The sequence below is a fragment of the Bradysia coprophila genome, chromosome IV, assembly GCF_014529535.1.
Source record: "Bradysia coprophila strain Holo2 chromosome IV, BU_Bcop_v1, whole genome shotgun sequence".
Taxonomy (NCBI): Eukaryota; Metazoa; Arthropoda; class Insecta; order Diptera; family Sciaridae; genus Bradysia; species Bradysia coprophila.
The window spans coordinates 2109350-2132055 of NC_050738.1; the positions used below are offsets into that span (position 1 = coordinate 2109350).

The 22706-nt window shown below is 37.2% G+C and overlaps 2 protein-coding genes across 5 annotated transcripts in view; one reads left to right on the forward strand and one right to left on the reverse strand.

Annotated features, from left to right (window-relative positions):
* Positions 1–19396, forward strand: part of LOC119066120 (protein gooseberry-neuro) — a 42570-nt gene extending 23174 nt beyond the window's left edge. For both annotated transcript variants that reach the window (XM_037168403.1, XM_037168404.1), the window contains 3 exons: positions 18383–18579; positions 18659–18920; positions 18991–19396. In XM_037168403.1, the coding sequence (XP_037024298.1) occupies positions 18383–18579; positions 18659–18920; positions 18991–19202 (671 nt within the window). In that variant the 3' untranslated portion in view covers positions 19203–19396. The remainder of the gene's footprint in view (positions 1–18382; positions 18580–18658; positions 18921–18990) is intronic.
* On the reverse strand, positions 10767–17129 carry LOC119066118 (rabankyrin-5). 3 transcript variants are annotated; one of them, XM_037168400.1, is made up of 4 exons: positions 17021–17120; positions 14252–14477; positions 11691–14170; positions 10767–11585 (listed from the first exon to the last, which is right to left on the reverse strand). In XM_037168400.1, the coding sequence occupies exons 2-4, from the start codon at positions 14453–14455 to the stop codon at positions 10955–10957; spliced, it is 3315 nt and encodes a 1104-aa protein (XP_037024295.1). In that variant the 5' UTR covers positions 14456–14477; positions 17021–17120; the 3' UTR covers positions 10767–10954. The 3 variants fall into 3 exon arrangements, with proteins under 3 accessions (XP_037024295.1, XP_037024296.1, XP_037024294.1); XM_037168401.1 differs by lacking the exon at positions 17021–17120 and having other exon boundaries at positions 11691–14095; positions 14130–14170; positions 14252–14388; XM_037168399.1 differs by having other exon boundaries at positions 11691–14477; positions 17021–17129.
* Positions 19397–22706: the final 3310 nt, after the last annotated feature.

Here is a 22706-nt window from a genome sequence, read left to right on the forward strand (position 1 = left end):
GTCCTAGAGAAATCGGCTCTAGAGATTTCCTTCTTTTAAGAAACATAACGCAAAGGCCCGACCCTAGAGAATTTCTACTTAGTCCTAGCGAACTAGATACCTCAGGAAAGGCAACCCAAAGCAAAAATCTCACACAAGAAACGACACAGGGATTTCAACCAAGTGGTCGACTAAGGCCCGCTAAAACAATCATTAAAAATTTCGAAGCAAAATTCTCCGCTATTTGCCACTTCCAAGGCACACGTGGACTCAACAGAAGATTCACCCTTTTACGTAACACTTCCACTCTTTTGCGTAACTTTCAGTGCATCAGTCTGCACATTCCACTGATCAGGGTCACACAACGAGTCAGCGGTTAGCAAGTTTTTTCAACTTTCGTTGACTTGACAGACGTCGACAACAACTAAAACAAAACAGACTGAAACTCGAAGCGCGCAACATTACGGAAAGAAAAAACTCTAGACAAATCACAAATAATTGCAAACTGTTTGCACTTGCTCACGAATGCACAGCATAAAAAAGACTAAGGCTCCTAATCGTACCGGATTATCCGTGAAGGATCTGATTGACAAAGCTGGCAAAACAGCACATCCAAACTAAAAGCGTAAATGCTTATAAGAAATGACAAAGAAAAATTGTGAGAAACGATGCATTCAAAGAATGGCAATTGGAAAGCATCAACAACTCACACATCAAGTTACATCGCATACGTACCGAAACCGTTACCATATACAAACCGTATCTGCTTCAACTGGAGTCAGAGTTTTCTCCGAACCGTGCTGCACTGGGTCCCGATCGTATCAGTTCAGTATCATATATGCGGTACAAACCGTATTTGCAACATATTGATACCAGAATCAGAGCCTGCGTTCATCATTGAGTTTTACTGTTTCACCTGGATACAGTTCATTTCGATATCCCTCGTGTTAGTTTCCGCATTGGTATTCGGCCCCTATTTCTTGCCATTTCCCTCAAATTCATGAATTCCATTGAACAGCTTGTTGAGCAGAAAATGCTGGTAACCGTCCCGTTTCACCGCCCATGAGCCTACGTCTCCGTCCGTCGTAAATTTCATTCGGGAAACAGCAATCGCTCGCGAAAACAATCGGACACAACCGTAAACAACCGTAAACAACTTTGAAATAAAACAAACCACAAAAACCAAGAAATAACTTAAAAAATTTAGAAAAATTCGACGAGCAAAAATTTTCACGTCCAGCCATTTTCACAGCGCCTACTACAGAAAGACTTATATATAGCTATATTAACCTATATATAACTATATTGACCTATATATATAGCTATATTGACCTATATATAACTATATTGACCTATATATAGTTAGTATATGACTATATTGATCTATATATAGCTATATTGACTTATATATAGCTATATTTACCTATATATAGCTATGTTGACCTATATATAGTTAGTATATGACTATATTGACATATATATAGTTATTATATAGCTACATTGACCTATATATAGTTATTATATGACTATATTGACCTATATATAGCTATATTAACCTATATGTAGCTATATTGACCTATATTAACCTATATATAGCTATATTGACCTATATATAGTTACTATATAGCAATATTGACCTATATATGGTTAGTATATGACTATATTGACCTATATATAGATATGTTGACCTATATAATTAGTATATAGCTACATTGACCTATATATAGTTAGTATATAGCTATATTGACATATGTAGTTACATTGACCTATGTATAGTTAGTATAAAGCTATATTGACATATATAGTTACATTGACCTATATATAGTTAGTATATAGCTATATTGACCTATATATAGTTAGTAGATGACTATATTGACCTATATATAGCTATATTGACCTATATATAGTTATTATATAGCTATGTTGACCTATATATAGCTATATTGACGTATATAGTTAGTATATAGCTAAAATTTTAATTTTTTTTTAAATTTTGAAATTTTTTTCAAAATTTAAAAAAAAATTCAAAATTTTAAAAAAATTTCAAAAATTTCAAAAATTGTCAAAACTTTTCAAAAATTTCAAAAATTTTCAAAATTTTCAAATTTTTTAAATTTATCAAATTTTTCAAATTTTTCAATCTACTAATTCTTCCAAAAGAACTGATATCAGTCAAAAACACTTAAAAGAGTAAAAGTGACGCATCCCTGTGCATACTTCCAAAACAACTGATATCGCTGGAGGTGACGCATTCTCCGCTTGTACGCAAAAACTGTAACAGCAAAAATTTGACCAAAGAAATTCTAGAAACAAAATTTTACCAAAAAAATTTTGCGTCACAAGTGGCAGATGTTGAGGAAAGTACTTTTAAGAATTTTTATAAAATAGGGAAGAATACGTCCTAATACGTCCGAATCATCTGCCAATTGGGACGCCAAAATCGGCACGATCACAGACGTCTTGCCTTCGCCCATATTCAATTGCATGCTAGAAGTATAGTTCAGTGTTTGACGATAAATCTTTTACTTTTTTAGTTTTACAATACTAACCACCGAATGTCTTGTGGCAATGTCTGGTGGACTGATCATTTGATTGGCGATTTCCACTTGAACACGGCGAATCATCAGGTTTATTTTCGATTTCAAACAACAGCCATTCGGGATGTGCACACGGTTTCCAATTGACGTGCGGCTAATTTTCCTCTTCTCTTTCCATCGATCGCTGCAGTTGACTATCCGTGATGTTGATCGGCAGTCGAGCAACGGGTAAATTATTGACCAAAACGAACCGGTAATCAGATCAGCGGTGATGAAATGCACCACCGGTCCCAAGGCCACCTCGAACACCAACATGTGCGGTCGATGGTTGTGAAAATAGTGTTTCAGCAGAATGCCGTTCGCGGCCCGTTTCCATTGCTTCTTGGCAAATTCATAAATTTGATTTATTGAATGTGTTCGTGGTGGCATCGGTTCCCATAGGAACTTCGTCAAATATGTCGAGTCACTAGTGACCATTTGATGGCAATCCGCGTCTACCACGTCCCCTGCCTCGAGCCTAACATTTTCTTGAAATGAGTTTTCAAGTTAGACTTTTTATTTAGATTATTTGTAGAATATAAACTTACCGGAAATAATATTTCAAGAATATTTCAGACACATCATGAACAGATTCACCATTTTAAGGTTGATTGCATAAATTTTGCAAACATCCGTGACTCTGACATATGCGAAGTGCTTTTTAACGTTACAATCGCGCAACGGACTATTTCTAACATTAGCACTATCCCACAGCGCGAAGCTATTATACTAATCGCGAACCATTCGTCTGACGTATTTCGACAAATCAGAAAACAACACAAAAAGGCCAAATCTCTGTCGTCGTTAAGTCAAAATTACGTTAAACCGATCAAAGTCAAATTGTCTAAGTCGCGTTATCCCTAAAGTACCTAGAGACACCGTTTCGTCCAGCTAATCTCAAAACTCACTAGTTCACTTCCATAAAATTCCCGTGAATTTTATGTGGAAACAGAACACTGGGGGACTCGTCAGGAACGACAGTGTCGAGAGTTTTGTTATTGTGTGCGCTCTACGGTAGGGAGGGTAAACTTTTTGCAAAAAATCAAGCAAACAAATGAAACCAAAAAGAAGAACAAAAATCAACATTTTAATGAAATTCAAACCTCAATCCACCGGCTCACGCACAGATCCATTCACCCATTCACTCACTTCTGCACAAAAACTCACAACAGTAAACTTCACAAACATTTTTACTAAAACTGAAACTGAAAACTAGACAAACGGAAAATACTGACACTAACACTAATTTATTATAAATAATAAGCATTAATTGTAGCTACTGCGTCCAGCAACTTTTTGATCATTCTTCAGCGACAAGTTTTTTTTTTTCTAATGGTGCTCCGCACTTTACATCGAACTGATGCAAATTCCTTTATGAAGAGAAAACAAAACCACATTAACTTCACTATTATTTTCAATTATTTTAACATTTAGATCAATTTGGCCGTTGAATTTAATGATCAAAATTTTGCTGGCCAGCATTTTAGATGAGACACATAAATAAACAAACGTCTGATACATATCATGACAAGCACACAATATGTTTTTGAAGACAATAGAAGCGATGACGGACGTAGGGTGGCTAAATGTACAATTATATTTTACGTTCTTTTGTATGTTGAGACGTACTGAACGCTTTCCTATATCGTTCACTGATACAAAACATCTTTTTTCAAACTCAAACGGTTTATATTGCATAAAGGTACTCTTAATTTAGAAGCCTGATGTAATAATTAAAAACCAAGAGAAAATGTAACCAAAACCAAAATTTAATTTATCCACCCTATATCACATTTTGAAATCGTGACTGCAGCGCCGTCATTGCGACCGCTGAGTTAACTAAATTTAAATTTGTGGATTCCATTGCTGTGGGATAAAGTGTGGGTTAAATAAGATTAATACCTTTGGAAAACCCGAAAACTAAATTTCTTCGACTGTAATTTTTAAACATTCTGAAAATCTCGAAAAATTTGGAAAAGAACAAAATATAATTTCTTGGAGTTTGTCGGAATTTTCAGCATTCCAAAAGTAAGCCCTGGTTGCAGTGAACTATTAAATCTTATAGCGAGCCCATATTTTCTGGCTAAAATTTCTGTATCACACAGTTGAAAAAATTCATTGGAACAAAAGATGTGCTAGACTTGATACCGTCAAAACACGTAATGTTGAACAATATCATAACTTTCAACATACTCCTTGTCGCTATCACATATTCAACAGACAAGTAAGGTAAGTTACGATATTGTTCAAAGTTGTGACACTCTTTACTTTCACGCGTTTTGACGGTAGCTGTTTTTGTAGTATTATTTGTCATTTCTAAAAGGTATATTCGAATAGAGAAAATTTGCTAGTATTTTACTCATATACAACTCGAGACAGTTTCTTTTTTAGTAACGCAAAGTATTTAATAAATCTCATTTTTATAACCCATAGATAAAGAATCTTATGTCTTGTTTTCTTTTCGTTTCAAGAAGTCATGGGTCCTTCAACAGTTTAATAAATAAACCAAACAAACACCCACGTTAGTTTTTAGCATCAGTGCTGTGATAATTTAGCTCCCTGACACATTTCTTCTAATCTAATCTAGATACAAGGTGTCATACTCTCCTCATCTTCATATGAAGTTAAAGTGGTCGAATTGCATCTCGGATTTAAGACTACATAGCTGTTATAACGTTAAACTAATTTACGATCGGCTGATTTCTTTCAAAGTCTAAATCGCACATTGACAAGGCCTAATGCCTTAATCAGCCAAAATAATTACTTTTAACCTTTTACGAGACGTGTTCGCAATTTTAGTGAAACTGAATAATTTTCGAGTCTCTAGGTCATCTGCTATCTAAAACGATGACGAAAATAAGAAGAATGTATGTTAAATGATCCAGTTAAACATTGGCCGATATGTTAAACAGAAGAAGTAAAACTTTTAATTAAATCCTAATACAATTTATATTGGTAAAGGGTCAAGTGTCTCATCATTTCATTAGCTGAAATTGACTCGCGAACGCTGAAAACACACTTCATTACACATTATACAAACTGAAATAAATAATCAAAGTCTGTCCCTCCATTTCTCAACTCAACATTGAAAAGCTTTGAGTATTTCAAATTTTGGAGGCCGTATTGATTTTCTGGCATAATTATCTTTTTTTTAAGTCTCACAACTCTGACTGAAATACATAAAAAAAAATGTCGTAGACGATACATCCACTTCCCGGAAATAAATTATTATCGACTGCTGATAAAACTTCAATCGCATCCTACCGATCAAATATTTATTATTCGATTAACCCATAAAAGCGAAACGACAAACTTTTAATTTCCATAAACTTTTTCAGTCACCCCCAATTTACAGAATAAAATTAGCATAAAAATGTCCTTCCATAAACGACACGATAATTTGAAAACATCATCTGCAACCAATTAAATAAATTTATAACTTTTACCCCAACACTTAATTGAAATTCAAGCGGTCGCTTTGTGTGCGTTCTCCGGCCTTCTCAAATATTTATGAAATTTCTTTACAAAATTATGACATAAAATTTGATATTCTTTGCTTATCGGAACCAGTCAACCAGCCAACCAAAGTTATTTGAATAACCAAACAAAACTTATTGAATTTTATGGCATTTTCAATGCTACCGTTTTGTCATCTAACTTTACTTGTTAGCTCGATTAAACAGCCACACTGCCACACATGCTGATTTTTCTGTTCTTTCAAATCTTTTTTCTTCTGTAAAAAAAAGTGTGAAGTCAAGGAAACATATGCGTTTGATTATGGTGTGTCCTTTTACTGTATCACTTCTTAATAGGCAGGCACTTAGTTTTTACATGCGGTTAGTCTTATGGGATAATAAGTAGGTATGATGGTGTAAGACATTTGAAATACCGACAATTGTTATTGCTGACATGGTCGGAAACATTATAGAGACAATTATGCATGGAATGTGTTTGTCATTAAATAACATCGCACGCTATAACATGGTCCGAAAAGAGTTCAGTTAAAATTAATGGTCAACGTAGTGTCCACAATGTGGACTGCACATGAGATTTTGATATATCAATCAATTAATCTTTTGCAGATGGCTGTTTCATTTGTTAGAGACTGCGCCGACCTAATTAAAAGATGAATTCTCTCTTATACCGCTTGAATAAAGGCAAGTTCTTGCACGTAGAAATTAATGAAGTAATAGATTTTGCATCAATCTGTTAAAAATACTCAGATCAATAGAAGTAAATGATTCGACCAATATATTGGTGACATGCTAGTAACCGGTGCAGTTACCCTATCTTACTTATATATGAAATAGATTGCGACAAATTTTTACTCGCTATACCTTCCAGAACTAGTTTTCCGCAGCTGATTAATTCACGTTGCCTGGTGTCTTCACCAGTAAAATTATATGAACTGTGTAATGGTTTGAAGGTTGTTATTTTATGTAATTACACGCCTCGTCTTCGGCTCGAGCTGAAAACGTCATACTCGTCGATATCCAAATGTGTAGACCAATACGAAATCTTCTGTACAATTAAGTTCATACTATCGCAAGCTTGTCTCGTACAAGGGTCGCATATTAAACATATTAGTAGTTCGTACGGTGCTAATAACTGATGAATTTAACCAGAAAATTAAAATCAAATTTCCTTCATTCTGAACGGCGGTATTGTTGGCACATCAGAAATTTTCAACTGAAAACGCATTAAAAACAAATAACGCAATTTCGTTCTGATGAATTAATGTTTTTCCATTTCTCGTATGTATACATTTTACTGGCATATCTATCTTGAACCGACAAGATTTTTGTTTCGTTTTTATTTTTTATTAATATTATTTTCAACAATATCGTCTCTAAGAGGCGGTAAAACTACAAAAGCATTTCCATCGTTTTGTTTGGTCGTGTTCCTTGTTTTTCTCTCTGAATGCACTTCTCACAATGTTCTCTCTGGGATTTATATTTTCTTCAATTGGAAGTGAATTAAGATTCAGAACTTTAATACCCTGCACAATACAATCAACAGTATAAATTCAAGAATCAAAACATTAAGCTGAAATAGAGCAAGGCAGCAGGCTTATACGATTTGAGGATTAAATTGACTCGTATTATACAAGTAAAATAACGCGAAGTGGGTATAGTATCAGTTTACAAGTGGGTCACGTTATGAAGCCCCGATGACGGCGAAATTGTCATGTAACAAGACTAATGGTCTGACCAAATTTACTGGAAAATTCTGGAAAATTAAATGTCTTCTTGTTCGTACACTGTCATTGAATTATTTTCCCCGTCAAAAAATGGTTAACCGAAAATTTCCTATGAATCCCATCCAACGTTCGGTACGACACCATTCACCGAACACAGACCACATATTCATAAGGAAACATTATCATATAGCACATCCCTATCATCAATCTTTGAATAAAACTTTTTATCACAAAATATCGATTCGATGGCTACATTGTCTATACATAATACCACCAATGCATTTCCGTTTCTCTAATCCGACGCTTTATAAAATTCTGGTAACCTTTACTTTTATAATCCCCTTTTAATTTGCCGCATTAAATAATATACAGAAAATGATAGACGATTTTATACAGAGGAAGAGAGACTATGTTATGCATTATAATTCCTTATCCAATACCCATAACGTGTGTGTCAAAATCAATAGATTTATGAAATATTTTTTTTTTGGCTGAGATTTAGTCGCTTAATGATTGCGAAATTGTGTATCATCTGAGAATGACCGACAGAAATTTCAAAAAAAATAATTAAGCGCGCGCGGTAACATTTTATTCCTTGCAGTCATTATTGGTATTATATCTCGGTGTGGGTGTTTATTTATAAATTTGTCGTAGGACGGATGCCTTGTTGAAAATAAGACGAAGATTCTGTATCTCTACGCTAAGATATATATAAAATTGAGAATGATTATCAAAAATACTTTGCAACTAACAGAAATTCGTAACATCCCCGTAGATTTCTTCGTAGACATAAATGTTAGGTCTATCACGAAAACATGCGGCAAGTATGTCACTTCTTTTGATTTTACCAATGTGAGAGAGCGTTAAATACTTACAACCGTTTGATACCAAATCTTTTACTTCATTTGCTTCATACTTTTACCTATATAAGACCTCATACCCAGAGCACATTGCTTATTTATGTTGTCTCTGTCTCTTGGTCGGCTTACGAGGTGTCCTATAAACTTATGTTAGTCAAGCGCTCAAAAATGTTTTGTTGAAAGGCGCTCCTCGGGCTACAAAACTTCGTTCTTGTTGGAATTTCTTATGTTCTTCTCTCTGTAAGAAACTATTTTTTATTTGAAAGCCGGATTAAATACCAAAATTTCATGAAGCAACTTCTTTTCAAGTGGAACAAAATGGCGGGGAAAAGTGACCTGGAAAAATCCTAAACTTTGAGGTTACCTCACACTGACAATATTAAACTGATTTTAAGAAATGACGTCATTTCGGAAAGCTGGAGCCAGTACTTTTCGAACTTTGCTTAGCGGGATTTTGACCGTTGCTGGATGTTGAGATTTCAGCCAGTTTTTCCACGGTTCCTGGCATACTATCCAAGGAAGAAATTCGTGTCTTTGGTTGTTTTTCTTAAAAGTTCCAATATCTTCACAAAGCAACATCTAGGGCGCATGTTTAGTTTATTTACAAGAAAAAGCCAATTAATACTTGCAAGATAGATTTTTCTGATAAAAATACCAAGCATCGTAGAAGTTGACAGCTCGAAAAGTGCTAAGTATTTTGAGGTGAGTGTAGTATTTTTTCTGACACAAAGACGTTAGTATGTCAATTTCTAAATTGAAAACGATCCAGGCTTCTTGCGAGTTAGTTTGAGGCTATTAGATTCTAAATTGATTAGATTCTGTCTAAATGTTCAGTCCATCCGAAAAACTTTCAACCTAAAATACATTCCTTACAAGTGTAAACCGACTGATTTGTTCACTTATGTGGTTTGCACTCAGAAAACTTGTTTTTCCCGACGCATGTGATAGTTATTCACATAAAAAAGGGATAAATAGTTGAAAAGTGGAGCTTTCGTGTGAATTTTGTTGATCCGATGTGAAGCCGAGGTCAATAAACACACGAAAACGAGACATTTAATCTTGTTATGCATAGTTGCGTAATGGATTTTACATGCTACTTGCGTCGAAAACTGTACTTTTCATGTATCAAGCAATTCTTTCCAAGCCCTCAGCATGTAATAGTTATTTACATGCTTATGCACGGTAAAGTGCACTTTACATCACTGCTTGTGACAGGGAAAATGCACACATGTAATATACATTATGCACCTGTTGCCAAGATTGGTATTTTGACGTGTAGGACATTATTGCCATAGCCGAAGGCGTGGGCCATAATGCCTATACGTTAAAATAACAGTCTGGCAATAGGTGCATATCATATTTTATCTGTCGAGAACAGATATATCGAGATAAACAAAAACTCCCTAGAGTGATAAGCTCGAGATTATCGTTCTAGACAGATAAAATGTGTTACGTCCCTGCTTGTAAATGCTTGTTTAGGCACGTGTGATTACTCCACTCGCCTTCGGCTCGTTCCGCAAACCTCACACTTGCCTAAGCAAATATTTACAAACAGTGACGTAAGATACTATTACGTGCTTCGGGTCGGTAAATGAAATTTTTTTATTTCATTTCTTGCATTTACCGACCAGAGCACTGTATGTACGAAGTTCCAAATTTTTATTTTGACGAGTGGGGATGTTGTGGCCCGACCCAAAGGGGAAATTTTGAACCTCGGACGTAATGTACAATTACATGACTAGGGAAAACTAAATAAAAAGTGACGTTTTTGTGTGAATTTTGTTGATCCGAGGCGAAGCCGAAGTCATTAAGCATACAAAAACGATAATTTTAATTTTTGTACCGAGTTATGTAAGGGTTTTTGCATGCTAACGGCGTCGAAAGTAGTGCTTTAAAGAAGAAAAGTACGTTTTTGAAGCATGCATGGATTTTTCTTTATTAAAGTTGAAAATCGAACTTACCTAAAAATGGATGACGCACAACGAAGAAAACGATGTTTCTAATTCTTCATTAAATGTTGTCTTTCTTCCATAAATCCGTTTAATACGCACTTTTCAGACAGATGAAAGAAAATTTCCCAAACGATGATAAGGATTGCTATGAGAGCGATGAAAGCCAAGCAATAATTATTTTTTTCGTTTTATTTATTTCTGATTAACACATTTTATACACAAAACGTATAAGATAAATTATTTAATGAAAAGGGAAAATGATTTTTCTTGTAAAAATGGAAACAAATAAAAAAAAATTATTTTCGACGATTCTGTTACATAGAATGAAGAAAGTGTCTTTGTTCGATTCCTACCTAAGGATGGTGTTGCATGAATGTATATTTCTGTCTACCCACTACCCACTTTGAGCACATCGAAACATACGCCACAAACGCGCACCGGCTTTGTGATATTAAACTTAAGAATGGGAACGTCCGTTTTCGAACAATTACTGCACAAAATCCGTCCACAGTGGCGACAATGATGCTTCCTCATCGTCAGTCCAAATTTTGTTCCGCACTCTTGGCACAATTCTGACGTTGCCCACGGCGACTCTTGTGGCAGTTGATCCAACAATTTGAACAGCAACTGGTTTGTTGCCAATTTAAAGTTGAAAATGTTGACACCTTCTCGATTCTCCGCACCCAGGCAGGCTCCATTCTTGACCAACACTTTACACAACGGTGCCTGACCGCGAACGAACGCCAGCAATAACGGAGTATTTCCATTCAAATCGGTCGCATTTATCGGATACTTTGGCATACATTCCAAGAATAGTTCACAAATTGTTGCCGCCGTCGTGTCTTTACCGCTGTGGCACAATTCATGCATTGGATTACGTCCTTTCAGATTGATTGCTTCGGCATTGCATTGACTTTCGGTGAGCAATTCGCGAACGATCGATAAGTGACCTTCCCGGACGGCAATGTGTAGAGCGTTGTTACCATCATTGTCACAGGCATCGTAATCGGCACCGTTACTGTTGGAGGAATTGTATTTAGTTTCATTGAAATCGTGCCATGGGAAACAGTTCTACTTGGCTAAATGTGTTAGACGAAAATGATTGATAATAAGAAGAATTTACCTTAGCAACGCTGAAACGGCAGCCAGTTGACCACGTTCGGCTGCTATATGAAGGGCAGTCTTATTAGTGGAATCCTTGTCGTTCACTCTAGCACCGGCTAAAATTAGGTTTCGCACCAACATCTCATTTTTGGATGCAGCAGCCAAATGAAGTGGTGGCGTTTGATTCACATCGTGCACACGTGAATTGACGTCCACTTGAATCGATAGCAGAAATAGAACACTTTCCAGGTCGTCCTTCATGATCGCCAAATGTAGAAAATTTCGACCTCGTTGATCCATCTGCTCAGCAGCATTTGGTAACCGTTCCAAAATATTTTGTGCCGCCTTGATATTGCGAACGGTCAACGCAGCAGCAAAAGTCGTTTGTCCATTTTTATCGCGCAATTTCAGGTCGATGCTTGGATGACAAAGTAGAATTGTAATCAAATCGTCGTGATGGTTTTCGATAGCCACATGCAGTGGTGTCTTCTTATCGCAGTCAACTGCATTCACATTAGCACCATGATCGATCAAAGTTTGAAGCACACGCGTCAGGCCCCATTCGCAGCACAGATGCAACGGTGACGATTTCGATTTCACTTCTTCGCTTCCTTCTCCATTCGGTCCCAATTGACGTGGCGAATCCAGATCACAAGCACTTTTTATCAAAAACACTGCAGCTGACTCCTTATTCTCGTCAATCGCTCGATGCAGTAAGGTCTGCTGACATCCATCCGGTCCCGGTGACCAACAATCTGTGTCGACTCCGTGTTTCACTAGCACATTTGCAATGTCTTCCTGATCCGAATCCAATGCAGCCCACAGTGGTGGATCACCCTTTATGTCTGGTGCACTAAACGCAACGCCTTTGGAACATAGGGCATCAACAACTGTCGGTAGACGACAATGAATAGCTAATTGAAGTGGTGATTCTTGATCGCCGGTGAATGCGTTGATGTCAGCGTTTTGATTTATCAAAAATACGGCAGTGTCAGCGTCCTGCTTCATGATTGCCTGGTGCAGCAAAGTTAAATCTTGACCATTTCTAGCATTCACATCGGCACCTCCCTTTATCAAAATGGGAACCAAGGCATTTTTTCCCATGGTCAGAGCAAGACTTAGAGGTGAATCGCCGTCGTTGTTTTTCAAATTAAAATCAGGAGCCTCATTCGTTCCGCAATTCTCCTTGTGCTGAACGAATATTTCAATGATGTCCTGTTGATGCGATTCGACTGCAAAATGTAGGGCTGTCTTGTTGTCAGGCGTGCCGGACTGTATATTGGGTGATGCTCCATTCTGTAGCAGTGCTAATGTTAGTTCAGGCAGGCCCATTTCACAAGCTATGTGCAAGGCGGTGTGACCACTTTTGTTACAGTGATTGAGATCGGAATGTTCGACCATAAATAGACAGGCAGGTTGCAGATCTGATCGGGCTAATACTTGCAGCAAACTGTTACTATTCTCCACAAACAAATGCAATGGATCAGCTCCCTTGTCCAACAATCGTCTGGCTAATTGAAATGGTGGACCGTCGGTGTATGGTGGAATAAGCGCGAATTGTAAGGCACATTTGTCGTCATTCGTTCGTAGATTTGTGTTGATGTCTTGACGATCCAATAGCAAATCAATCATTTCGCTGTGATGGCTCATTATAGCCAAATGCAGTGGGGTGTATCCTTGTGAATTTTGTAAATTTGGATCGGCCTGATTTTGAAGTAGCGTCTTCCCGAACAACACCATGTCCTTATACGTATTCGGATCGGTCGTTGCCTCGGAGTGAGTACAAATCAAATGCAGCGCAGTGTCGTCGGTCTTCCGATCAGCTAAATTCACTTTACAGTCGTTGTCCAACAGGAAATTTGCAGCAAAGGCATCACCGCGTTTTACAGCATCAATCAACAATGAACTGCCGTCTGCATTGAATGCATTAACGTTGGCCTTACCATTTTTGATTAAAAGTTCTGCGATGCCTCTGCTCCGACCAATTAGTGCCAATCCCAATGCCAACTGGCCCTGTGGTGACACACTGTTGACCATTTCCGACAACATGTGATCATTCTCGACTAGGCACAGAAAGACCACATCTTCCCGCAACAATCTGACGGCCGAATGCAACGGAAATTTGGACTTGCTTTTGAGCATTTTGTAGAGCAACGGACCAGACATGTGCTCAAAATCTTGTGGAGTCAAATCGTCCCAATGAGTCGAAATCAGTCCGGAACAGTAATCCAACAAAATGGACGATTCCACTTCCTCTGCAACGCAATAAAATCGTACACACGACCGCACACCAACTGACGAGACCAATGCTCGTTCACACAATCCCTTCAGGCCAGGCAATTTGAAACGATGGCTAGCCCTCAGCAGACCCAACGCAATGGAATCGTGTTGCAGGTCAATCACATCGGTGTATATCCAACGCAGCAGCGCAAAACCTACGTCCGTCTCTAAATCTGACCAATCCAATTCGGTTAAATTGGCTAGCACCTCTTCTCGCCACACCTCCGATCTCGCATTCAATACGAATTTGTGTGCTGGTATTGGTGTTTCATCTTGAAACTTTATCACTATGTCAGAATATGTGGTCTTTCCGTGCAGTGTCGCTACGGTCATTGCCAAACGGGACACAAAACTGCTAAATTCACCGACATCGGCATCTCCGCTAGCAGCCGCCAATTTACTGTACTTTCGTTCCAATTCACCATAGTTGCGCTGAAGTTTCGTGTATTCTTCTTTGAGGAGTTTCAGGTGTTTCTCCAGTTTCTCTTCGGTGTGTGAACCCATGACCAATCAGCTAATTCAAGTGCTGTGAACAAGGTTAATATTTGTTTAGTTTACCGATCTTTACATGAGTTGAAGGCGCCTAGGCGAGTAATTTGATCAAATACAACAATCAAACAAAACCATCCATTCTCTGCGCGAATTTAGCGAATCGAAAAAATTATCAAATTTTAGCGGAATTGTAAAAATAGAAAATTGACTCAAAGGTGACGAAGACGTATACGGTGCTATGCGACTCTCATAAAGATAGCAAACAAAAAATTACCCAACAGTTTGATTTTTTCTTATCACTTCCAGTGAGCCCTACACACAATTTTATTGGCAAACTCTGACATATTTCGCTTTCGATAAAACACTTTTCTAAGGCACTTGAATTTTATGCAATGGTGTCCTCACTGGAATCACGTGAAAATGAATTGTTTTGTCGTTATTCAGACATTATTATTGTTGTTGAGCACACATATTTATTAGTTTATGGAATCTGAATCGTGTAATTCGTGACTTTTCTGTGGCACTTCAGAATGGACATTAAAGGCAGGACAGAAGATTTTATAAATGACTTGCTTTCTTAAAGAAACTTGAAAGATTTTTGTCTTTTTCGTACGCAACTGCCATACAGTGAATAGTCCTTACTACAAATGACAATTCATGTGAATGATGAGACCAACCAGGTATATACAAAAGTATTTTCTTCCTGCGAATCATAGATTCCCCGGTACACAGTGACCATATTTGTCACTGCAACTGGACTTGAAGAATAATTTTCGGATGTTAAACCTCTAACTTTAAACATTAATAAGAAATATAGGGAAGTCGAAGTCGTAGCAAGATGGGGCTCGTTGAAAGCCAATGAAATTACCTTTCGATTGACACTAAACATGACCTTAAAAATCTGACTGACAAATGGGGACGTTTTTCGTATTTTCAAAAAATTTTTGCTTTTGGGCCAGTGTCGGTGCCGTGACGTGAGGGGCATCGAACTTCATTGTACCCTATCTTATACTTCCATCTATTCCTTACACAACAAAAGACGAATCACAAAAATCGGTTGATTTTTCTCTGAGATTTTACTCACGCCGTTTTTTCGGATTTTTGAAACAATTAGCGGTATATGCATTTCCCACCCGATGAAGGTTTGATTTCCCGGTAAAAAATATTGTTTCCTACTAGATTCACAGGATCGCTTATTATTTCTATCAATCACAGACGATTCTGCTAACTGGATCGGTATGAAGTGTAGACAATCGGTCATAAATGATAGCTTTGGCCATTGGCATTGCATGCGTTCTAACAAGGTAATAGGGCCATTCCCTTCCTGGGGAAAATCCTTTACCTCGTTCGTAAAATGAAATAGCATACTTCACTTGGGAAGTATTTTGACATCTCGTAGCACGATTGGTTACCGGTAAACCAAGAAGTCGGGCTGATACCATCTGATGCTTTTACTCCTCTGGATACGAAATATCAAATTACTTCCCTAGTATAGTAATCTACTATTTCTTCCAGGTAACCAAAAATATAAAATTGACTTCTTGGTTTACCGGTTACCAAATGTCTACGTTACCAGGATACCACACATTGCCTTTAGTAATAGACAGTTTTTAGGGGATATTTAACATCAATCATTTAAGTCCTTCATACGACTGATTGCTATTCACGAAATAGAATATTTAAGAGTATTCTGGTGGTATCATACATATCGTACAACGAACGGATTGAAATATTCGTTTTCACTTGTGTCAAGTAATCTCATTGTCAACAAAATACAAATAATCAACCACGAACTACTGATCAATCAGAAATGGGAACATAATCACTCTCCGTTTAAAATTATGGAATTTCGTTGATAACCGAGCCGTACACTCAAAGGTTTCGATATAAGAAACATTGTATACTCATCTGTTTCGTTTTATCTAATTTAAGTGGATAATTTAAACACAACCTAATATATACGGGTCTGGTGTGCTTGTAGTGTTTACATTTTGATTCACTGAAATGTTCATGTTCAAGGTGTGACTATCGGCCGTCGTCATACTGAAAATTGTTTTTGTGTACATTAAGTTTTAGTATGCGAAACTACACACAATTTAATTCTTGAACGACTGTGTGCACCGCAACTGTTCTGCCAACACTAAGTCAATTAACAGAAATTTTACGAGGCATAAACTCGGCATATTTTAAATTCCAATTGCAAATCGTTTCTTTGAGGGGCGTTAATCCACAGTTCCGGTAATAAGAGCGTATTGTTCTCTCGCACCGTTCATAAGCACTGTATTTTGATTAATCCGCGAAAATGGTTTTAGATTGCGCTTGGCCGGTGGCATTACGATCTAGATTTTCAGAATATTTTCTTTTCTCGAAGGCGAAAAAACAATTAAATCGAAAACAATCACGATGAAAATCTAAAACTCATTTTATTTTGACGTTAGAGGTTGGATGACGAAAGTGCAGTTTGTGCATTCACACCAAAACAAACGAATTTTACGGACAGAAATACCAAACACTCAACATTCACATGTAAATTATCAAATTGCGACGCTAAAAATCACTGAAACTGCAATCCCATACCTTTAATTTGTTGAATTTTTCGTAATTTATATCACAGAGATCACAGACCGACTGAATGTTTATGTACTAAAAGTTTAGCTGTCAAATGCCAGCCATATTGGTTTATACTGGTTCGTATAATGAATGGATATGTGGTGGTTTACAATCAGCTATATATTTTCGTGGAGATGGTTGTGTTTCTTGTGTGTTCAGATACATGACTGACGAAATGGAGAGGGTTTTCAATGGAATTAATGCAAATTGATTGATTTGATCGATAAATGTTTATTTCGTTTGTGATGTTTTGTAGATTTCTTACATTCATTATATAAATCGCACTCGAAATGATTCAACCATTCACAGACAGCTGGCCGGGAAGATGAATCAATTGAGTCTTTTTCTTATTTAGCCTCTAAGTCAGCAGTCTGATACTTTCCTTTTATTATCTTTAAATTAGTTTTTGACTGCCAGGGCTCATTGCTTATTTTGGTCGTTGTTCCGGATGTGTCTTCTACAGCTTCTACACCAGGTTAAATGTGTCACTGCTGTTCACTGTACATTTTTTCATATCTACACTAGATACGTTTTGTGAGTTTAAGGACATTATGAATCTCTACGGCGTATGTGCTGCCATAGCACTGACGTATATGTCAAAACTTCTCACTAAATTAAGTTTGTAAAGTTGGTACTACTGCGTTTATATGACAATTTTGGCCGGCTCTACGTTAAAAAATCGGTTCTAATTCTTGATTCAGTGGTATGGTGCTGCCGACGAATCTTTAAGAACGACTAACCATCAGAGAGATGCTAAGATGACGGCTGTCGAAACGGCGTTCCAGACGTCATCTTAGCCAAGACTGTATACTTTGAGGAGGTCACACAGATGCAGATACGCGGGTTACACACCACGTTTCATACAAAAAATTCACCACGCCATACAAATTAAATTTTGGTGAATTTGTTTGTATGGAAAAGGTGTGTTCCCGCTTATCTAATTAAATGGCGATCTGCGTGACCTACATCTCTCTAGTAGCCATTCGTTGTAACCTGTCAGATAGGGCTATTCATCTGTTATCGATAACGACGACAAAAATAATGACAAGCTATGTTTAATATAGTCCTTAATATAGTAAAATGCATGTTAAAAAAATTGAAGTACAAGATTTGAAATCAACAGATTAAAAATACTTTGATCGATGGAAGTCTGCCGTCTGTAACTGCTTAAAAGATTTTGTTATAAGTATCAATGTCAATAACAGGTGGCTAACGGCCGTAATTTCATTCTAGCTTTCCGAACCTTTTAACCCTTAGTTCAAATTTAAAACCTTTTCTTAGCGGAAAGTTAACTAACGACAAAAATGTCTTCTTGTATTATGATCATAGGACGCAGTACTGATTCAAGTGACACCGAATCCGAACCAGGAATCCCACTGAAGCGAAAGCAGCGCAGATCAAGAACAACATTTTCCGGTGATCAACTCGAAGCACTTGAAAGGGCATTTGCTAGGACCCAATATCCGGATGTCTATACGAGGGAAGAGCTCGCCCAATCAACCGGTTTAACTGAAGCAAGAATTCAAGTTCGTATGACCTCAAAAGAGGATTTGGAACAACAACAACAACAAAAAACTGTTTATAACAAAAACGAATTCCTTACAGGTATGGTTCAGCAACAGAAGGGCACGATTGCGAAAACATGCCGGTTCGGGTATATCAAGCATGCCGCCATCGTTAAGTTCATTGAGTGGACTTCAAATACCACCGCAATATTCTGGAACGCCGATGGGAAATGATGCAAACCAAATGGCATCCCACTATGATCATCTAGTCTCACAGTCGCATCAACATGCCTTTTCATCGGGATTCCAACATCCATCGTTTACCGGCCAAAATTATACAAATCCGGTGCATTCGTTCCAAGGTGAGTTTACATTTCCACTCAATTTTTCAATCCGTTGCCATTTATGAGAGACACTTCTGGCCTGTTACAGATTATTCAAAATTAACAGCTGAAGACTACTCCAAATTAACAGCTGATCAATTATCGAAAATGACACCGCCTATGGTGGAGAATTATGCGAAATTGGAGGGAAACTGGAGCCAGAGTTTCGGTCATCCGAATCCGCAAGGGTATCATCCCCCAGTCAACGATTATAATCAGATGCAAAGCTACACAAATCCGAATTCTAAATACTGGGCTTAGACTCTGTGGATCAGCCTGACCTATTTTCTGTTTATTTTAAGTTTTATTCTCCTGTGCTGAGACAATAAATTAAAATAAGACAATAAAATGTAATGATCATCCATCGGGCGAATCCGGAAGAAACATAAAATTTAATTGCAAATGTTAATCGTCTACTAACTGCAGGTAGATGCAGTCGATTTGCAGTGTATTATTACAACATTAATTTCTAATTTATTTTAATTTTATAAATTTTGATTTAATAAAAGTGTCGCAATAACTGCATCGGCATTTAATTTCAACGGTTTCACATTCATTCCATCACATAACAGAAGCATATCACTTTTCATTTATCCCACTCCATCGGTACGTGTGAGTACAACGACCATTTATACCTCTCTACTGCCTAAAAATTTTTCTCGGAAAGCGTTCGTCGTATCACACTTTGATAAAGGTAAAACCAGAAGATGATAAAGCGATTCCAGGAAAAGTGTATTTTCTACTAGTGAAACTCTATTGGCAAAACGCAAAGCTCTTAGGCGGAAAACACACGAACAATTATGCATTTACGGGATCGACAATTATGCTGCGTTTTCCATTGTAATTCGATATTCACCACAGGTTAAACAATAGAAAACACAGTGTAATTGTCGGTTCTATCAACGTAAAATTGCTCGTGTTCTCTCGGTCCTTCTCTCGGCTTGTAATTACAAGTGGTAAAAACATCAAAAAATAAACTTACCAGCCGTAGTAGTAGTACGTATACCAAGTTAAAATTGATAAGTTGATGATAAGGTCAAAGTTTAAGACAAACTTAGATTCTAGGAATTTTGCTTGGTTTTTCCCTGATGTCACACACGGCATAGTCGATTGCCAAAAAATATGCGGTTGTGTGTTTATGATAAATGTTATAGGGCAGAGGTACATCCAGGAATTAAATTTACCTAAATTTATGAGTGAAAGCAACGCACTTCAAACCATGATAACCGTCTGTTTCTAATGTTTAGTTTCCTCTTACCTAAAAAGTACTCCGTGTGAGAGACCAATTGAATTTTTTCAATTTTTCATTTGTTTATTTGACAGCTCCCTCTCTCACGAAGTACTTTTTGTTGAGTAAAATGGACACCTTATCTCTTATTTCGCCAAATTCTCTCATTTCTCCATAACGAATACAGTGTTAAAAGAGAGTCGAAATTTTGACATATCACCCATCGAGATCAGTTAAATTAACTGGTTTTCACCTGTTTTTACGCTCTTTTAACACTGTATACATAGAGAAATGAGAGAAGTAAAGAAAAACGTGCGGATGCGCACTTTTGTTTGTATAAGAGGATCAGTTGAAATAAATTCATGCCTGAATTTCACTGACGTTCACTGTATTAACTGTAAAAGGGATTGGGTTACGATTACGCTTCGCTCGGGCTACAACTCGCGACATTGCTAAAAATCTACAGTCCTCAGCTACGTAAATAACTATTTTCTCGTTCTATCTGGCATCTCTGACCCGGAGGTTACGATTAACGATCTAATAGCTCTGTATATAAAAGTCGTTTCACAGCCGTTTTACTAGCAGTGATATTTGTATAGAGTTCGAGTTCGTTTTAAATCAAAGAAATGTGTACTGCCCCGCTGTTATTCACTTTGTTGTTGATGACATCTTCGTGCTACGGCCAAGTCAGAACGACTCGTCACTCTGCTAATGAACACGGAGCGTGCGCTCTTCCCAAAGTAGCATACAATGTTCGGTACCCAGTTGCGCTAGGCGATATTAATGAATTGCACAACCTGAAGTTCAAGCCCGAATTGTGCGGTCATGTACTATCTGTAGATTGTGGCCATGGAAATTTGGATATTGTCATCAACAACTCCAACTATGGGGGAGGTCTTGATTTGTATGCTTCAAGCTGGGACATGTTAACCAATCGTCAACCACCTGGCGTAACATCATGCTCAGTCGAATTAAGCTCACGAAATGCAATATCCGGTGCTGCGAATGTTTGTTACTACAAGCCTGGAACCGGTAATGGAAACCGATGGTACCACAATGTTGGTCTTTTGAACACGAATGGTAAGCTTGTGACGCGTGCTGTTATCGGTAACAAAGTTGGTTCGCATCGTGGAGATAATCCCTACTTTGCTTTTGATGGTGAAGTAGACGACAGCGAGATGGTAACATTTAGTTTGAACGATGGAAGCAGCAATTCTGTGAGACTTGGTGATTGCATTTATCTGAACGACGAACAGATGTGGTCATAAATTTTTGAATGTTCGAAAACCGAATTAAGAAAATATTTTTTTTTACAAAATGAAAAATGTTAACTGATTCTTTGATGCCAATACAAATTTTCAAAACAAGTGAGACGACAGAATTTTCAATAATGTAATCTCTTAAGCTATAAACACACGAGCAATCTTGAGTTGATGAGATCGACAATAATGCTGCGCTTTTTATTGTTTAACCTGTGGTGAATAAAGGAGAACAATGGAAAATGCAGCATAATTGACGATCTCTTCAACGAAAAATTTCATTGATTTCGTCAATATAAATCTTGTGTTGTTACACACTCCGTTTTTGTGTAAGAAACGGATTACACGGTGTACAAAAATCAATGATCCGAGTAAAGTGCGTTTTGGGCTTTAAGCTTTAAGCTTAACGAGCGAATGGTGGGAGAGGGTTTGAGCGTTGAAAGGTAAATAATGTGGGAAATGTAAGCGAATAATGGTCGAACTGTGGTTCTAGATCTTCTATTGATGTTTCCTCCTTGGCTAACATCAAACCAATTAGTTATACAATTAAGTAATTTAAGTAATAAACGGATCGGGTTGTCCACTTACAATAAACACACTTAAATCGAGTTTGGTCATATATATACAGAATAGCACATAGTTTATAATGGACACCCAGCAAACTTTTTTAAAGTAAACAGAAATTACTTCAGGAAAGGATTTTTTATTACCTGAGGTAATAATGAGAAAAAGTATTCAGAAGAATTTCGACCTGATCTTTTGCTTCCGAATCAATTGTTTTGGCATGATCATACTAATCAACAGAACAATATCTAGAATGCAGCACTGCCGTAATTCGGAAGAAAAATAATCTTCGTCGAAAAAAAATATTTTTTTTTTGTTATAAAAAACAATCTCCCCCAAAATCGACCTAAAATAATTTTCAGAAAAAACAATCTACGAAAATAATTTGGTTTAAAAACAATCTCGGTCCAAATAGTCAAAATGATGCAAATCCAGTGTTTGTCATGATTGTAATAGTTATTTATGTATCCGTTGTGGAAGGTATACCTTAGGCAATTTTGCGGGTTGTAGCCCGAACGAAGTGAGGGCGACAAGCGAAAGTGCCTAAAATATACCGTCCACAACAGATTCGTATACAACTTTTCATGCTGAGGACCTAAATTACGAGAAATTTATGCCCAAGGCATGAAAATTATATTGGTCCTCGGGTACGGTTCGTTCTGTCACAGAAATGACTTGCGACAGATCGCTAAAAATTGCCGATTGTTTTTTATG